This window comes from Capsaspora owczarzaki (assembly GCF_000151315.2).
Source record: "Capsaspora owczarzaki ATCC 30864 unplaced genomic scaffold supercont2.4, whole genome shotgun sequence".
In the NCBI taxonomy this organism is placed as follows: Eukaryota; class Filasterea; order Ministeriida; family Capsasporidae; genus Capsaspora; species Capsaspora owczarzaki.
Genome location: NW_011887295.1, coordinates 143,578 through 159,420, shown reverse-complemented (window position 1 = coordinate 159,420; position 15,843 = coordinate 143,578). Strand labels below are relative to the sequence as shown.

The 15,843-nt window shown below is 54.6% G+C and overlaps 5 protein-coding genes across 5 annotated transcripts; 2 read left to right on the top strand and 3 right to left on the bottom strand.

Annotated features, from left to right (window-relative positions):
* Positions 1-75: 75 nt before the first annotated feature.
* Positions 76-1,936, bottom strand: CAOG_02855 (hypothetical protein; the record flags this gene model as incomplete). The annotated part of the gene is made up of 5 exons (XM_004363637.1): positions 76-705; positions 855-1,207; positions 1,303-1,456; positions 1,630-1,747; positions 1,836-1,936. 5 exons carry the CDS (start codon positions 1,934-1,936, stop codon positions 76-78), a joined length of 1,356 nt encoding a protein of 451 aa, XP_004363694.1.
* Positions 1,937-2,076: 140 nt separating this feature from the next.
* Positions 2,077-4,182, bottom strand: CAOG_02854 (hypothetical protein). Its single transcript, XM_004363636.2, has 6 exons — positions 3,642-4,182; positions 3,355-3,448; positions 2,758-3,228; positions 2,505-2,641; positions 2,297-2,418; positions 2,077-2,204 (listed from the first exon to the last, which is right to left on the bottom strand). Exons 1-5 carry the CDS (start codon positions 4,165-4,167, stop codon positions 2,297-2,299), a joined length of 1,350 nt encoding a protein of 449 aa, XP_004363693.2. The 5' UTR covers positions 4,168-4,182; the 3' UTR covers positions 2,077-2,204.
* Positions 4,183-4,605: 423 nt separating this feature from the next.
* CAOG_02853 (hypothetical protein) lies at positions 4,606-7,136 on the top strand. Its single transcript, XM_004348618.2, has 4 exons — positions 4,606-4,700; positions 4,835-5,306; positions 5,349-5,385; positions 5,463-7,136. The coding sequence occupies exons 1-4, from the start codon at positions 4,624-4,626 to the stop codon at positions 6,908-6,910; spliced, it is 2,034 nt and encodes a 677-aa protein (XP_004348668.2). The 5' UTR covers positions 4,606-4,623; the 3' UTR covers positions 6,911-7,136.
* A 465-nt stretch (positions 7,137-7,601) lies between these two features.
* Positions 7,602-13,463, top strand: CAOG_02852 (muscle ankyrin repeat protein 3). The gene is made up of 3 exons (XM_004348616.2): positions 7,602-10,268; positions 10,419-10,749; positions 10,919-13,463. The coding sequence occupies exons 1-3, from the start codon at positions 7,669-7,671 to the stop codon at positions 13,337-13,339; spliced, it is 5,352 nt and encodes a 1,783-aa protein (XP_004348666.1). The 5' UTR covers positions 7,602-7,668; the 3' UTR covers positions 13,340-13,463.
* CAOG_02851 (hypothetical protein) lies at positions 13,393-15,552 on the bottom strand. The gene is made up of 7 exons (XM_004348614.2): positions 15,442-15,552; positions 15,139-15,215; positions 14,862-14,965; positions 14,693-14,780; positions 14,523-14,600; positions 13,870-14,449; positions 13,393-13,776 (listed from the first exon to the last, which is right to left on the bottom strand). The coding sequence occupies exons 1-7, from the start codon at positions 15,518-15,520 to the stop codon at positions 13,571-13,573; spliced, it is 1,212 nt and encodes a 403-aa protein (XP_004348664.2). The 5' UTR covers positions 15,521-15,552; the 3' UTR covers positions 13,393-13,570.
* Positions 15,553-15,843: the final 291 nt, after the last annotated feature.

Genomic DNA, 15,843 nt, shown 5'->3' with positions numbered 1-15,843 from the left:
TGTGTTGCCCCAGCACCTCGACGAGAATCAGTCCCTTCGCACAATGAAACAAACACGAAAAATAACGCACAGGGCTCACCGAGAGCTCTCCTGCAAACGATCCATCTCGGGGCGAACAACCATGACATACTGCAGCACAAGAATGAGAAACACTGCGGCAAATGTCACGCCGGCAAACACGGAAAAGGAGCCCGCGGGAGCGCCATTGCGAAGCAGAGCCCGTCGCTCCCGCTCCTCCTTTTCCACAAACGAGGCCACGAGCCGGCGCATGCCTTCCTTGGGCGTGACGCGAGGGACATAGGCTAGGTGGTGGCGCGCCTTGTCGATGCTGAAAAAGTGGGTGACGCCTGTCTTGTTCACTTCCGTTCGCGTCAATAGAGGCTGGAAGTTGTAGAATCGACCAACAACATAGTGCGTCCACTCAATCACCATTGCCATGTAAAACACGAGCGTGTAGGGGAGCACGAGCGTCGGGTACTTGTAGCCCAAGCCTTCCACGAGCGGGCGCATGAATTCAAAGTTGTTGACGGGCTCGCCATCAGAGATAAAGTAAGCCTGCCCAGCGGCAAGATCAAAGCCAGGCGGGGCCAGGAGAGAGTTGGCAGCAAGAATGTGTGCCTCGGCCAAATTGTCAACGTAGACAAACTCGACGCGATTCGTCGGCGACCGAACGTCATGCTGAACAGGCCTGCCTTGATATATCCCCTGTGCAAATGCAAGATTGAGAAAAGGATTGACAATGAGCCAACAGAGCTGGCATGATGTTTGTGGAAGCGAGGAGAAGTTTGACGCATGCTTTCTCGCTGTGGGGTTCAAAACAAACAACAAAGACGAGGCAACGCGAGCTTGCATACCACAATGCGGGGAAAATGGCGTTCTTCATTCTCGCCATAAATGCCAGCCGCTCGAAGGGCACAGGTCTTGAGGACGGCGGGCTGTGCCTCATCGGATGTTGATGCTGCTGCTGCTGTTCGTCGAGCTGCAGGCTTCTTCTCTGATGAGACGGCTGAACTCTCTTCGAAAGGCGAGCCATTCACCTCGAGAACGCGCTTTTCGGCAATGGACTTTGTTCGCGAGTAGTTGTCAGTGTGCAGCGCCAGATCGCAGTACGGCAGTGTTTCGTCGCCGTTGATGATGGGCTTTCCGCAAAAGATGACATTCGTTGTGCTTGTATAAACGAGAGCTTTGACTTTGCACCGTTTGGCCGCTGTATTAAGCAGAGGGGAGTGTGCGAGACGCGAGCAATCTGAGAATGATGATTCGGCTGCCAGCTAAACTCAATTCAAAAAAAGTCCTGGTTACCTTGCAGCACTGATTCAGTACCAAGTACATTGACAGCGTAAATGAGCTTGTGTTGGAGTTGCTCCTTGCCACTCATGCCGTACGAAGCAATGTGGAAGACGACATCGACTCCGCGAAAGCAGCTCTCCGTCAGAACGCTGTCCCGAATATCGCCCTTGAGACATCAAGTGTTTGTTTTTGTTTTTGTTTTGGTTTTTGCCAATCATACAAATCCAAAGGTCAGAACACCACCTCGGTACGTCGTTCACTATACTGTCCCCAATGGAAGGAGCAGCGAGGAGCGGAGGATTTTGTTGTTGTTCTGCTTTGAGTGAGTATCTACTGTACTTCGAATGTCTTAATCCGCGCGAGCTGGTCGGGCGTCAGGTCCGTCGGCAGGACGATGCGCATGTCAAACAGATGCACTGCAGATGCTCCGTTGCGCAACAGGAGTGAGCAGAGTCGCCTGTCATCCATTCAGAAGCACGCGCATACAAAAACGAGGTCAGTGATGTTGGAACGCCCGCTGCAACACAACTCACACCTGCACGTACCGGCCAAAGTAGCCGCCGCCGCCAGTCAGTGCGAATGTACGTCCGTGGCAGTCGAGCGTGGGTGGCAGCTTGGATCGCACACGCGGTTGCGCAGCCGACATTGGAAAGAAGGGTTGAAAAGAGACTGAGTTGCTTTTATTTTGCTTTTGTTCTTGTGATGTAGATCATTTTTTTTTTTTTTTTTTTTTTTTGCGATTACTGCTTGTCAATGTTGTAATGTTCATTCATTCGCAAAGACACATGGGCTGGATTTGTTTATTTGCAGGACGACGAGTTGAGCCCGTCAGTCGATCAAGAAGTGCTTCTTTTATGCACCGAAATAGATAAGACGCTTCGCCACAACAAAGTTAAAGTGGTTGAGGAACGGCCCTGGAAAGAATGAAAATCAATGGAGCATGTGAGCGTCCAAAATAATCCTGACAGTGTCCCCCCCCCCCACAAATATCAAGCGAATGACATACTCAACAAACAGCGAAGAGACAAACAGATATAGGACTCGCCCCACCGAGCGGAGCAGTGAAGGAGGTGGTGCTTTGTGGCATGACGGGTGCAGCAGGCACTGCATTGGCGGCATCAGGTGTGTCTACAAAAGTGAACAATCCATGAGCACAACGCCTCAAATGGAAAAAAAAAACACAATCACCAGAACTCCATGTCTTCGTCGCGTACCGCCAGCTGGCACATTTGCTGCTGCAGAACCAGCACCACCACCACCAGCAGCGACCGGCGCTGCTTGAGCTGGAGGGTGCGGAGGCTGTTGGCGGCGTTGAGGTTGCGGTCGTCGTCGAAGAAGCCCAGACTGGACACTGTATGACAAGCACACCAACAGAGGAAACGCATGCATAGGCCGGTCAGCATGAACTCCCAAACCCCCACCCCCGCCTCTCCCTCTCAAGGTCCAGGTAACTATTGACACGCTTACATGAAAATGAGAATGGCAATGATGAGCACGGCTGCCTTCTTGTAGAAGCTGGCGTTTTGGGTGAGAATGTATCCGACAATGACCAGCTTGATCAAAAGTGACAGCGGGCCCTCTCGGGGCTCCATTTCGTCCTCTAATGCCGCTGCAATCTCGGCGTCCCGCACAATCTGCTCCTCTTCGGCCATGGCTTCAGCGACGGCGGGGTCGATCGGCTCCGGCGCCACAAGCGGCTCTTCGACTGGGTTGAAGGGATAATGCGGAGCTTGCATGAATGGCTGGGGGAAGAGTGCCGGATCGACGAGCGCGGGCGGAGGAGCAGCGTGCAGGGGTGACATGACGAACGGGGAAGCGAACGGCGGCATCATCGTCTGCATGTATATGGCCTGCATCTGCTGCAGCTGGTGCTGCAGCATGAGATTTTGCTGCTGCTGCTGGATGAGCAGCGCATGGCTGTACATTGCAGCATGTGCGCTGAGCACAACAAGAGATGCAAAGATTGTCAAAATCCAGACGGCGAGTGAGTGTCGCCATCGAAACGTATTGTGTTCTCGAGACATCCATATTCAAAAAAAAAAAAAAAATACTCTGTCAACTCACTTTGGCAAATGTGCTGCGGCGATCGCATCGTGCAGAGTGTTTCTCGAAGGAGTCGTCGCGTCGTGAGGAGGAGCTTGAGCTTGGATAGTCGTATCTGAATAATTTTTGGGGTTGTGAGTCGAGGTCGCACAAAACAAAACCCACCAAGCAAGCAAGCAAGTCGATGGTTGATCGACACAACAGGCCAACATTAACACATACGATGTCAGTAAAAGGTTGATACGAAAAAAAAAAAAAAAAAACACAAACAAACAAAAAAAAAAAAAAAACTCAGAAGCAGCACTCACCTGTTGAGGTATCGGCGCGCAATGGCAATGGCAAATTCGCCGGATTTGTGCTTGACTGTGGTGTCGGAGTAGGCTTCTGCTGCTGGTGGTGGTGTTGGTTGTGGTGGTTGTGGTGGTGTTGGTTGGCGATGCTGGCGGGCAGGATGAGGTGGACGACGAGCATTGGCTGGCTGTGCTGCGCCTTGAGGTGGAGCGCGAGCGGCGACTGGAGCATGTCGCGCACGGTGGCCGAGTCGGTCCACACGCGGCCTGCATACACGAGTCGCTGCGCATCGACGGGCGGCCTGAGCGGGTGCGTCTGGGCAATGCGCTGCTTGACGTCGCGGAGGGAAGCGGACGCGGCGATTTCAACCACAACGTCGCCCGCAGCAGCAGCAGCAGCAGCCGTCAGCGACTGTCCGGCCATTGATGATGATGATGATGATGATAATGATGATGAGGGCAATGGTGCTGCTGTGCTTGGGACGAATCCAGGCAGCGGCGCAGTGCGAACAACGAGCGTCTGCAGCGACGACGACGACGCCATTATGTATTTTGTATTGGAAAAAGTAGACTGACTGGAAAGGGTCGTCATCAACGTCAAGAAGCATCATGCATAATACATGTACAGCTCACTGCAATAGTAGAGAAGGAGGCAGAGAGACAGAGAGAGAGAGAGAGAGAGAGAGAGAGAGAGAGAGAGAGAGAGAGAGAGAGAGAGAGAGAGAGAGAGAGAGAGAGAGAGAGAGAGAGAGAGAGAGAGAGAGAGAGAGAGAGAGAGAGAGAGAGAGAGAGAGAGAACACTTGAGCATTCAAGACGACAGACAGATTGAGCGGAGTTGTGCCAAAGTCGCGTGGTCTCACCCTCCGAGTTCTTCCCGGTCTAGACGAGATCTCCTCATATTCCCCTCCCCCTTATTGCGCCAGTATTTTCAAATAATGTTGTTTGTTTTCATTCTGAATCGGAGCGAGTCAGTCACTATTTGCCAACTCCAAGTCCAACATGTCCAACAACAACGACCGAGCTGTACCAGACGCCTCCGTCCGCGATCTCACTGTGCAACTTCAGAGTGTTTCAATGTAAGTGTATGCGGCCCACGGCTGGTCGTCCAGCTGCACTTGCGACGGTCAAATCCCAAAAATGCCAAGAAACCGTTTGAAACACTGACATCATTGCCTTTCCCCACCCACCCCCGGTTCGCTTCTCGCCGCAGCTCTGACACGAACCCTGCAACCAACAATGCAAGCTCGTCCTCCACTGCCCGTCCTGTCGACCAAGGCCCCGCCGCCGCCGCCGCTTCGAGCGACCCGATGCAAGACTTGGCAGTTTGTCTCGGCGTCTCGGCCGTTTTGGCGCGATTTTCGCCTCGTTTGCCCAACGTCAACCTAGCCACCCAGCGGTCTGGCCTGCTGGCAGCTCTGCGTATAGCGAGTACTATCAACACAACGACTCCCCCACCTCCGTCACAGGCGCAGCAAACGAGCGCCGCGGCAGTGCTTCAAGAGCTGGAACTGTCTACCCATGCTCTCATTCCAATGATCGCACTTGTTGGTCCCTCCATGATTCTCAAGCAGCTGATTGCCGAGCTTGAAGTTAGGCTGAAAGCCGACAACGAGAAGATGGCTGCCGAGACGAGAGCCCAGAAAGCCGAGCAGGAGCGCCAGAAAGCCGAGACGAGAGCCGAGGTTGCCGAGACGAGAGCCGAGGTTGCCGAGACGAGAGCCGAGGTTGCCGAGACGAGAGCCGAGGTTGCCGAAGAAAAAGGTCAGTCACTTGGTGGTTTTCCTCTTGCTTTTTTCTGCTTTCGAAAATCCTAACTTTGGCTTTCACCTTTCAAACAGCTCGTCATGTATTTCTATTGGAACTTGACAAAGGCCTGCCCCCTCTCGTCGGCTGTTTCCGACCCTCCTCCATAACAACTGCATCCTCGCGCCACCCACCAGCCACCGCTGTTGCTGGCACTTTCAACTGCCATCCCCACCTGTTCCAGAAGTACCGAACGGCTGGCACCACTACACTCACGGTTAAGCTTGGCTACGACAGCGAAGCTACCATTCAGCAGCTTGTTTCGGCCGTTCTCATGACTCTGATCCGATCAATTCCTCAGCACCTCATCGGCCACGCGGAAGATGAAGATACGAGCATTCACTTTTTACAAAATGCTTCTTTAAACTCAACGAGTGCGAACAGTCAAAAGTCTGATCTGTGGTACATCTCCACGCTCGGAACGGGTCGCGGCGCCTTCGAAGTCAAGTGCCCCAGCCGTGCGTCTGCTGCCAACCACTCTGTTGAGGAAGACTACAGACTCGCCAAGGAAGATATGAATGACGCCAATATCATCGGACAGCTCTTCGACTACCTGCAAGAGCTTCGCATGACGTTCAATCTCAACCACGTTTTTGGCGTCCTCACCAACTACAAGTTCTGGAGGATCTTCTGGCTCGATGATCCGCAGAGCATCGCAATGGCCGGGTCAGACGGCCCGCTGCCTCTTCCAGGCAGACCGGATCTTGACGGGTTTGCGGCCGGGGCGCCGGTTCCTGATTTCTCCTCGACGAACGCCTTCACGGCCAATTTACCTGATGGACAAGAGCTGCCCCGACAGCTATATGCTTCGAGCATTTTCCGCCACGACGACCCTCAGCTTTTCCCGCATTTGCTCTCGGTGCTCTACAAGATGAGTCGCGCCGTTCCCAGCCGTGCCACCGGTGGCACAGTAGCGCTGCAAATGTCACAGGCTGATCGCTCGTGGCAAGCCATTCCGACCCCCGTGCTGAATTTTTCCGCGATGGTGTCAAAGCAAGCGGAGCACTTCTGGCTGCTTTTCCGACTCGGCGGTGGCGGAGACGGCACAGCCTGGCTGGCCACCAACGGCAAAGGCGGCAAAGTCTGCGTCGTGAAGATCTTTCTGCCAGGAACGTTGGCGGAAGATATTCAAGCCGAGTGCGAACGTTGGAAGATCTGGCCAGGGCTACCAGCCACGTTCACTCACACCTTGAATGAAGTGGGGCTCTGCCTTGTCATGCCTTTCCTCAAGACGTATGGTCAGCCGCGCACGGACCCAGCCGAACTCGACGCCATCCGCACCGCCATCACCATCATGGCGGAGGCGGGTTATCGGCACGGCGATTTGGACTGGCGTCATGTAGGCTTCTACAGGGTGAATGGAGTTCTTCACGCTGCCCTGCTCGATCTGTCGCGCGTCACTCGTATTCAGGATAACGATATAGAGCAGGGGAAGAGGTTGATGTTGGAACGGCTTGGAATGCTGGCCGAGGCGTCGACATGAGCCGACCAAAGCCATTCGTGACACCGTGGCAGCAAATGAACCAACAAAGAGAAGGAAGCGGCGCGCAAGGCCATGCTCGCCAAACTTTCGCTTGAGCTCAAAGTCGAATTGTGATGTGTTGTGAGGTGTTTTTTTTTTTTTTTTTTTTTTGTCAATCATGGCCACTGTCTGCACTCCACCATCCAGTGTCTTCAGCTTTCTGCAATAAATGTCAAGTTCCTTGCCACCTCGCCGTTGGGTCCTCAGTTGTTTTGCTTGACGTCTCTGATTAACTTGCAGCTTAGAGCTGAGGTGGCAGATAGCTCGGCTTGGGTTGGATTGCAGTCGCGGGAGCTGTTCAGTTGATCTACTGCCGACCAAAGAATCATACAGGCCCATACCACATACCACTGGAAAATCTCAACTGGACCATCTAAAGCAGTCCAGAGAGATACATGTATCAGAGCTGTGATACTTTTGCCATTGAAACTGAGAAAACAAAAAACGCAGCTAGAGCGACCGAAAGAGACGAGTTTTTATGATCTTACAGAGCAGAGCAGAGCAAATTCTCTCTCTTTGTGTGTGATGATGACTATGTTGAGAGAGTCATTGTGAACATCGAGCGACGCAGCAGCAGCAGCAGCAGAATGAGACCAAATCCTCTTTGTTAAGGGGAAACAGATTCATTTCTCAGTCTCTTTTTTATTATTATTTTTGTTTCTTATTTGTTTTTTTTTCTTTGATCTTCGTTGCTCAGACTCTCTCGCTTCGCTGCAGACATGATGGACTACGACTTGTTTGACACTGTGACGCCCAGATCGTCCTTTGGTGGTTCGCCACTCAACGACTCTGGCGAGCTCGTCGACAGTCCAGCCGCAATCGCAGCACAGCAACAACAGCAGCAGACCGAGCCGCAACAAGCAGCAGCAGCAGCAGCAGCAGCAGCAGCAGCAGGGCAGGCGACCAGCGCAAGTAGGATTGGCGACGGGAGCAACCCAGCCATTGCCACTGCCACTGCCACCCATCACAGCACCGGCGCCGGAGCCCAGGTCGCCGCTGCTGCTGCTACTGCTGCTGCTGCAGAGGTCGAAGCACCCGACGCCGACGCCGACGACAGAGACGAGTCCAACGCGACTCCATACGTCATTGAGACGGCCGCCCCGCCAACGTACGACGAAGACCTCGTCGAGAACGCCTTCTTCCAGACGCTCAAGAACAAGCATCGCAAGCTGTACACGCGCGCGGCGGACAAGCGCCATGTCATTCTCGTGCCCCGGAGCGGAACCGTCGCTGCTGCGGCATTGACCAAGGAGCTGATCGAGTCGCACGTCGCAAGCCCAGCCATGACAAGTAGTAGTAGCAGTAGCAGTGGCAGTGGTAGTAGCAGCAGTACTGCTATTAGTAGCAGTGGAAATGGCTCTAATGCTGTGACTGCTCCCACTGCGGCGCCTGGAACGCCAACAGCAAGCACGGATGGAGGTCCGACGAACAAGCATTCTCAGAGCTCAGATTCGCTCGTGTTCGACACGGCCAACCAGCGCAAAATCCGCATTGATAATGCGCGACGGACTGTCGTGACAGATGCAGGGTTTCGCACGAGGATTGAAGCAACCATCCTCTTTGAGGAGAGCTTTTACAACACCCGCGACGAAAGCTTCCGAGTCTTGTGCTTGTCCCGCCCGCTGCTCCCGGTCGCCGGCGACGGCAAATCCCAAAACTCTGCGTCATCGGGCAGCAGTGACACTGCATCTGCGCTGGGCGCCGCCCTGCAATTCCAGACGTACGAAGAGTGCTCCAATTTCCTCTGGTCCGACCCCGAAAACACACCCACCTTCTTTCGCATCACAGAATCCATCAGCCTCTTCAACGCCAGCTTCCAGTTCATGGCACACTCGCTCCGCCATACAATCGACGCGGCACACACCATTTACACACGAGGCATGCAGGCAATGCTCACCACCCGCATCGGCGCGCAGGCACGCTCCAACACTGCAATGATGACTGCGCTCAAGCTTTCTCTCGAAACGTACATTCTCGACGGCATCTACCTCAAAATCTTTGACGGCGCCTGCTCCACCTTTGCGCATCTGGACACCTCGTTCAACCGCAAAACTCGAGCCTTGCTCGACTTGTCCGACAAAGACATGGATGTGCCCGCAGAGCTGGGTCTCGGCATCTCCAGCGCCGTTGCGAACATTGCACGCCTAAACATGGTCAAGACCCCACTCGAAAAGCTGCACGTCCTCCGGAAGAGCATTGCGGCGATCACGGCCACACCAGCTGCCGGCACGAAATCGGCCTCCTCGCCGCCACTCGTGCTCTCCACGGACGATCTCTTGCCCATTTTGATTCTCATCGTCATCCGCTCTGACATTCCCAACTGGCACGCCAACCTGTGGTACACCCAAAGCTTCCGGTTTGCCAGCAACGGCACGGACGCGTTTGCCTTCACCTTGGCGTCCTTCCAAGCTGCAGTTGAGCACATCAAGAGCGACGAGTTTGCGCGGTTTGCTACAGAGCGACTTGGCTTGAACATTGGCACGTCGCACGCTGGGCAAGGTCACGCATCATCCGGGCGGAATCGTGAAATTGCCGAGTTGCTTGGTCACGCAGACGCGTTGCCTGGGACTGCGTCGGAGGCCGTGTCTGCAGACGCATCATCGACCACGTTGCAGCCTCCTCGAAACAGGGCGCACTCTGAAATTCCTGGACTCTGGAGCTCGGGAGGCGCTGGCTCGGTTGCCACCAGTGTCGCCACGTCTCCAAGCACGGCTGCTGCTAGTGGTGGTGGCGCTGCGGTGTCGCCGGCGCGACGCACTTTCAGCTTTAGTGACGCATTGCAACCCAGTTCACAGCAGCCCAATCTCAAAAAGAAGGATAATATCGACATTCTGGTGGCACACATGCTCCGTGGCGGGCGCGCCGCCGTTGAGTCGTTTTTCAAGAAGGTCAACAGCAACCAGTTGCCAGAAGTTCGTGCTATTTTGGCCGCCGCTTCGTTAGGGCGTCGCGCGTCTTCCATGCTGCAGTTAAACTCTATCGGCGCCGACGCATCGACCTCGCCCACCCATCGCGTCATCACGCGTGAAGAAGTCGAGTCAACGCTGTGTCACCCACTCTGCGACTGTGCCAAATGCCAAGCCACGCTGGCCACTGTTGGTCGCCCGCACGATGCGCCAGACGCTCCGGTCGACGATGATCCCATCGATCTTGATTCGAGCATTACCGTGTACTCTCGTGATGGCGAAGGCTGCACTGCTTTGCACGTCGCTGCTCGCCTTGGGCATGTCGACATGGTCAAGACGTTGATTGAGTTTGGCGCGATTGTGAATGCAGCCAACTACATGGGTCTGACCCCGCTGCACTCTGCCTGTCAACGGTAAGGAGAAATGAAATTCGGGCCTGTTTTTTGCGGTTTTTTTTTTTGCTTTTTTTTTTTTTAACTGTCTGTTCGTCTGTTTGTTTGGGGATTGTTTTTTGTCTATCGGGTCTCTTCTGACTGTCGCACATCATGACGTATTTGCCCTAGAAATCACCTGGACGTTGTCAAGGTGCTGCTCAGCAAGGGTGCAGACCTCTCGCTAGCAGACCACGAGGGCAACACGTCGCTCCATTTTGCTGCGCTGCATGGCCACCTCGACTGCGTCAAAGAACTCGTTCGAAATGAAGCCCGAGGTGTCAATGCCCTGACCCATGTCGTTGATGTAAATATGACCAATGGGCGCGGCAACACGGCCTTGCATCTTGCCTCCAAATGGGGCTTTATCGACATTGTCCAGGTGTTGCTGCGCCACGGTGCGATGGCGGCCCTGCGCAACAGCCGGCATGAAACTCCGTTGCAGTGTGCCCAGAACAAGAAGGTACTGTGGATGGTGTGACGTTTCAACGGAGACGGTTGTTGTTGCTGGAATCTGGGGTGTTGCCCTGTTCTCATCGTTCGTTTGCGCCTGTTCTTGTTCCTTCTCCCGATCCTCCGGTTTCCATGACGCAATCCAACTCCTATTATTATTATTATTATTTTTACTCTAGATCGCTGATCTGATTCGCACCGAAACAGAAGACGACCCGGTCAGTGTCGAAGGGTTTGACGAGCAAGTGAGCGCACAGCAAGCGGCTGCCTTTCCGACTCGTCCTTCGACTCTAACCCGTAGCGCGACTTCTGCAATGTTGAAACCAGCCGGATTGAGTAGCTCTGCCGGCTTCGTGAGCTCCCCGGCAACGGCAGCTGACGGCGCCCGAAACGCGTCAACCCTGCGCCGCACATTGACGCAGCCGGCGCTGTCCAACGATATTCGCGCCTCATTGGTACCAGAGACCCTGTCAGAGCCAGCTAATGCAGACCCGGCGGACACCAACACGGCCGTCTCAGAAGCACAGCGACGGCACGAGGCTGAAATGGAATCGCTCTTCAGGGCCATCGACGACGATGACATTGCTCTCTTCAAGTTCCGTCTGAGCATTATTGACGCCGAGGATGGGAGCGGGCCCACGGTTCGAGTTGCCCCGACGGATGCCGTGCTGCTCATGTGCCATCCTCTTTGTCAATGTGACAAGTGCTCCATGCTCCAGTCGCAGCCGTCAACCGTGCTGGACATTAACAGCACTTTCCACGATGGCATCACCGCCCTCCACTATGCATCTCTCCACGGCCACGATGACATTGTGGAGGTGCTGGTGAAATGCGGCGCGGCTGTGAACATGAGAAATGCTCACGGACACACCCCGTTGCACTTTGCTTGCCAGTACAACCACAAGGTGGCTGTCGCAAAGCTTCTCAATGCATCCGCCAAATTCAACGTGAAGGACCGCAACGGCAATACACCGCTGCACTTTTGCGCTGGCAATGGTCACGTCGAGTGTGCCGAGTTGCTGCTCGAGAAGGGCGCCAGCGTCAACGTTCCCAACAAGCGAGGTGATACGGCGCTACACACTGCCTCTCGCTGGGGCTTTGGGAGCTTTGTAGTGCTGCTGTTGCAGCATGGAGCCTCCACAACGCTGCAAAACGAGCGAGGCCAAACCCCGCTGCAATGTGCCAAGAGCGAGCAAGTCATGACGTTGATTCTGAATGCTGCTGCGCAAGCAAAGTTTGCCGCCGACGCTGCCGTCAGCAGCAGCAGCAGCAGCGATTCTTCCTTCACCGCCGACTCGTCGGCTTCTTCCAGTGCTAGCGATGCGCTTGCCAGCATTGTTCAAAACTCGCCAGCCGTGCTGCGCCCCAATGTTGTTCGCGAAATGACAGCTACAGGACCTTCTGCTGCCGGTGGTGCCACTGACGCTACTTTTGCTGCCACTGCAACAACATCTGGACCACCTTCGCCGGCGCTCGCGACGGATCGCCCACGCGGCAGCATTCCCGCATCACCTCCAGTCAGGGCCGAATCCAGCTCTCCGCTGCGCCGTGGCTCCAGCAATGCCGGAGGCGTGCCGCAGTTTGAGCAAGACTTGGAGCCAGTCCCGCGACGTTCTCGCACCGAATCGCTCATCACGATGCGAAGTCACAATCGCAGTCCTTTCAACGAACGTTTGGACGATCCTCTGGCATCGAGTGGATCCACGCTTGGCGGTTCCTTTTCATCGTCGTCGAGGTCACAATCTGCTAGTTTTGCCGAGGCCCCGACCAGCCCGAGCGCGGCGGCGGCGTCACCATCCCCGCTCAGCACAGCAACAACAACAACAACACCAACAACAACAACGGCAGCAGCAGCTTCTGCAGCCACCACGCCGACCTTCTTCAGAACCAATGGCTTTATGCCAGCCATGAAAGGTCGGCCACAGCAGTCGGCCGTGACTGGCGTCCCAAGCAGCACCACGGAATTTGTCGACCTGTCCAGCTCCGCGACCACGGCCGTTGCTGCGACGGCTGCGATCGCAAACACCCAATCCGCTCCTCTTCTTCCTCTTCCTCCTCCTCCTCCAACTACGCTGCCGGGATCCGGACCGGCTGCCTCGCCCTCAATGAAGTCGAGCCAAACTCGCAGCCGAGCTGCAAGCTCCACCACGTCTGCCGCAGGGGTGTCGTTCCCAGCACTGTCCCCGGCCTCGTCCGGAATCGCAGAGGCTGCGAGCGAGGCACATCCACCTCCGGTTCAGCGGCAGTCGTCCACGGGCTCGAGCACGCGCGCGTCCAACATTGGGCTTGGGGATATTTTCAACATTATGGAAACCAGCGACTTGGCCCAAGGGCACGCGCAGATCATGGCGTCCATTGGCAACTTTAATCGCACCAATCTCAAGCGGCCCAAACTCACCCGCGACCAAAGTGCGCCATTCATCGATGGCCACCTCAAGCTCGCGCTGTCCATCAACAAGTTTGACACGGCCCGTCTGAAGCGCACCACGACACGCGAGAAGGTACTTCCTGCACTCTCCAATGTTCCTGCAGAGCTACTCGGCGATGCCCAGGATCCCCAGACCACGCCAAAAGCCTTTGCTTCCACTGACGACGAGTAACCATTGTTTTTGTGTTGATTTGTGTCAAAAAAGAAGAAAAAAATTAATAATCAGTAAATTTGAGCGTTATGTGAAAGATTCTGACGATGGTTGTTCGATTCAAATGCAAAGATACAAAACAAAAGAGAACACAAAATGCACAACAAATGGCCTTCGACCACTCTACTGTGGGGTACTGTTTGCATTTTTGTGTGTAGGGGGACATTCTGCCATGCTCAACAAACCAAGTGTTTACGTTCGCTTTTTCAGTGCCATAAATCGACGCGCCAAGTCATCGAAATCGGGATCGTCTTCGTCGTTGCGTGGAGCTGCGGGGGCGCTGTTTCCGCCTTTGGCATTGCTACCCGAACCGCCACTAGGCCCGCGACCATCGCCAGGAAGAGTTCCTGGAACGGAGGGGAAGGCGGGGATGTCCACAGTGTTGAATGACGGAGAGCCTAACCAACAAAATCAATTGCCAAAACAAAAAAAAGGTAAAAGTGAGAGAGATATACCTGCAAAGTGCCGCTCGTTGTTGGCGCGATGCGTACCGTTCCCGGGCACACTCGGAAACGCGGGTGTTTGAGAACCAGGGTAGCCAGGATAGTCTGGCGCTGGCGCTGATCGAGGAGGGATGCTAGAATAGTCATTCTGCGAGAAGGCGGCCGTGTTGCCATCCTTGTAAGGGGCCGGAGCAGACGATGAAGAGCTGGCTCCACCACCGTACCCAGCCGTGTACTGTTGTTGCTGGTGTTGATATGGGGCTTGGTTTTGGCCAGCCATCGGCGGATAGGGCGCATTTTGTGGCGCAGGATAGGGGTTGCCTTGTTGGGGGACGATAAATCCTCCAGCGCCAATGCCGCCGCCACCGCCACCGCCAAAGAAGTTGTTGTTGTTGGGATTGTTGTTGTTGCTGTTGTTCCCATTGCTGTGACCAGTGGGGGAACCCAGCGTGATGACCTCGCCCGAAATTAATGGAGGCGGGCCGATGAGCTGCGGGCTGTCGAGCGGCGCAAGCAAGACGTCCTGAGCCGGAGGCACCCAGTTGATCTTCAATGCGCGAGCAATCTCAATGAGATACTGCGTCACGAGGAACTGCTCTGGCGCCTGCACACTGAATTTTCGCATCACCTGTGGAGGAATCTCGCAGATGAGTGTTGTTTTGTTCCAAATGGCAAAGCATTGCTGGGAGAAGCAAACGTACTCTGTCGCTGACGCCCTGCGTCTCCATGGCTGCCATACCAAACTCCTTGCCGTACTTGGCAATGAGCTGCTCTCGAATCTGCAGAGAAAACCCCCAAGAAAACACCAAAAATCAGAATTGGGAAACGCTGCACGAGTACGACACCTTGGTTGAGCAGTCTTGCGGCGCACCAGAGTCAGTTCCTGCACTTCGGTGGTAAGTCGTGGTGCGACCCAGATGATTGTATTGACGGCCTCTCTGATGCCATCGTCGCAGTATCTAAATATTGTCCAAACGAAAAGCTCGTTAGAATTCGTTTACATGTGGTGTCTGCGACCACGGCCGGGATGTCAAGCTTACTTCATCTGCTCGATGATGCCATAGCGAGCGAGCAGCAGGTCGCAGTACAGCTCGATCAGCTCCATGGCCTCAATCATGTAGTCTTCACGGATGATGTGCTCGACCTGCGTCATGCCATGGCGAACGAACAAAACGCCCAAAGCCACACACCACCCCGCAACCCACACCAACCCAAAACCATACCAAGAGTGACAAGCGCATCCAAGTTAGCATATCTCGCGGAATGGAGGGTCGTCGCAGCAGCCCAGCGAAAGCGAGAGGACAGCGTAAAGTTTACCTTGATGCGCGCTGATTCCTCCTTGCCCTTGTCCAGCAGCGCGCCAATCTGCTTGCGCGCGACTGCGTTCTGGTTGGCTACATCAACAAGCGCAACAGGCGCAACACAGTCACAAGAAAGGGAGGAAGGGTGAGTTGTTGCACTTTGACTTTGGAAGCGGATGATGACGCAACGGTCGGTCGGTTTAGAGACACTCACACACACACTCTCACTCTCTCACTCTCTCTCTCTGTCCCTGCGAATAAAAGTGAAAGGATGCTCTACCCCCCCCCCATTTGTCTTGGTTTGAAATGGGCGCGATACCTTTCTTGTTCTGAAGCATTTTCAGGCGATTCACAGCCAGCTTGAGCTGCACTTTGAGACGTGTTCCGTTGAAACCCATTTTCTATGGTTTGGTGTCTGAGAACGTTTGAGAACTGAGGTTGACCAAAAATAATCAGTTTGATTCTCGCAGCGAAAATGCGATCTCATTACATTGGCAGCCCTTATTGTTTCACAAGCATCACGGTTGTGTAGGTCACAGGCATCTACATGAACATTCTCAAGCACACAAGAAAGCCGACACGATTCGGTGCACTGCTCAAACCTATGGAGGCGGTAGATGCCAAGGCATTTGCCATGCGCCAGACATCGGCTATTGGGAACATCGCGATGGACGCACAATGGAGCTGCTTCAACTACTGTGCAACTGGTGGAAGCAGAACG

Coding starts and splice junctions, on each gene's coding strand:
- CAOG_02854 (XM_004363636.2), bottom strand. CDS start 4,167: ATGGCGTCGTCGTCGTCGCTGCAGACGCTCGTTGTTCGCACTGCGCCG. Junction 2,642..2,757: donor ATTGCCATTCTCATTTTCAT/GTAAGCGTGTCA, acceptor CTTGTCATACAG/TGTCCAGTCTGGGCTTCTTC. Junction 2,419..2,504: donor AGCAAATGTGCCAGCTGGCG/GTACGCGACGAA, acceptor TCACTTTTGTAG/ACACACCTGATGCCGCCAAT.
- CAOG_02853 (XM_004348618.2), top strand. CDS start 4,624: ATGTCCAACAACAACGACCGAGCTGTACCAGACGCCTCCGTCCGCGAT. Junction 4,701..4,834: donor CAACTTCAGAGTGTTTCAAT/GTAAGTGTATGC, acceptor TTCTCGCCGCAG/CTCTGACACGAACCCTGCAA. Junction 5,307..5,348: donor AAGCCGAGACGAGAGCCGAG/GTTGCCGAGACG, acceptor ACGAGAGCCGAG/GTTGCCGAGACGAGAGCCGA.
- CAOG_02852 (XM_004348616.2), top strand. CDS start 7,669: ATGATGGACTACGACTTGTTTGACACTGTGACGCCCAGATCGTCCTTT. Junction 10,269..10,418: donor CTGCACTCTGCCTGTCAACG/GTAAGGAGAAAT, acceptor TATTTGCCCTAG/AAATCACCTGGACGTTGTCA. Junction 10,750..10,918: donor AGTGTGCCCAGAACAAGAAG/GTACTGTGGATG, acceptor TTTTTACTCTAG/ATCGCTGATCTGATTCGCAC.
- CAOG_02851 (XM_004348614.2), bottom strand. CDS start 15,520: ATGGGTTTCAACGGAACACGTCTCAAAGTGCAGCTCAAGCTGGCTGTG. Junction 14,601..14,692: donor AAGTGCAGGAACTGACTCTG/GTGCGCCGCAAG, acceptor TTTTCTCTGCAG/ATTCGAGAGCAGCTCATTGC. Junction 14,450..14,522: donor CGCAGGGCGTCAGCGACAGA/GTACGTTTGCTT, acceptor ATTCCTCCACAG/GTGATGCGAAAATTCAGTGT.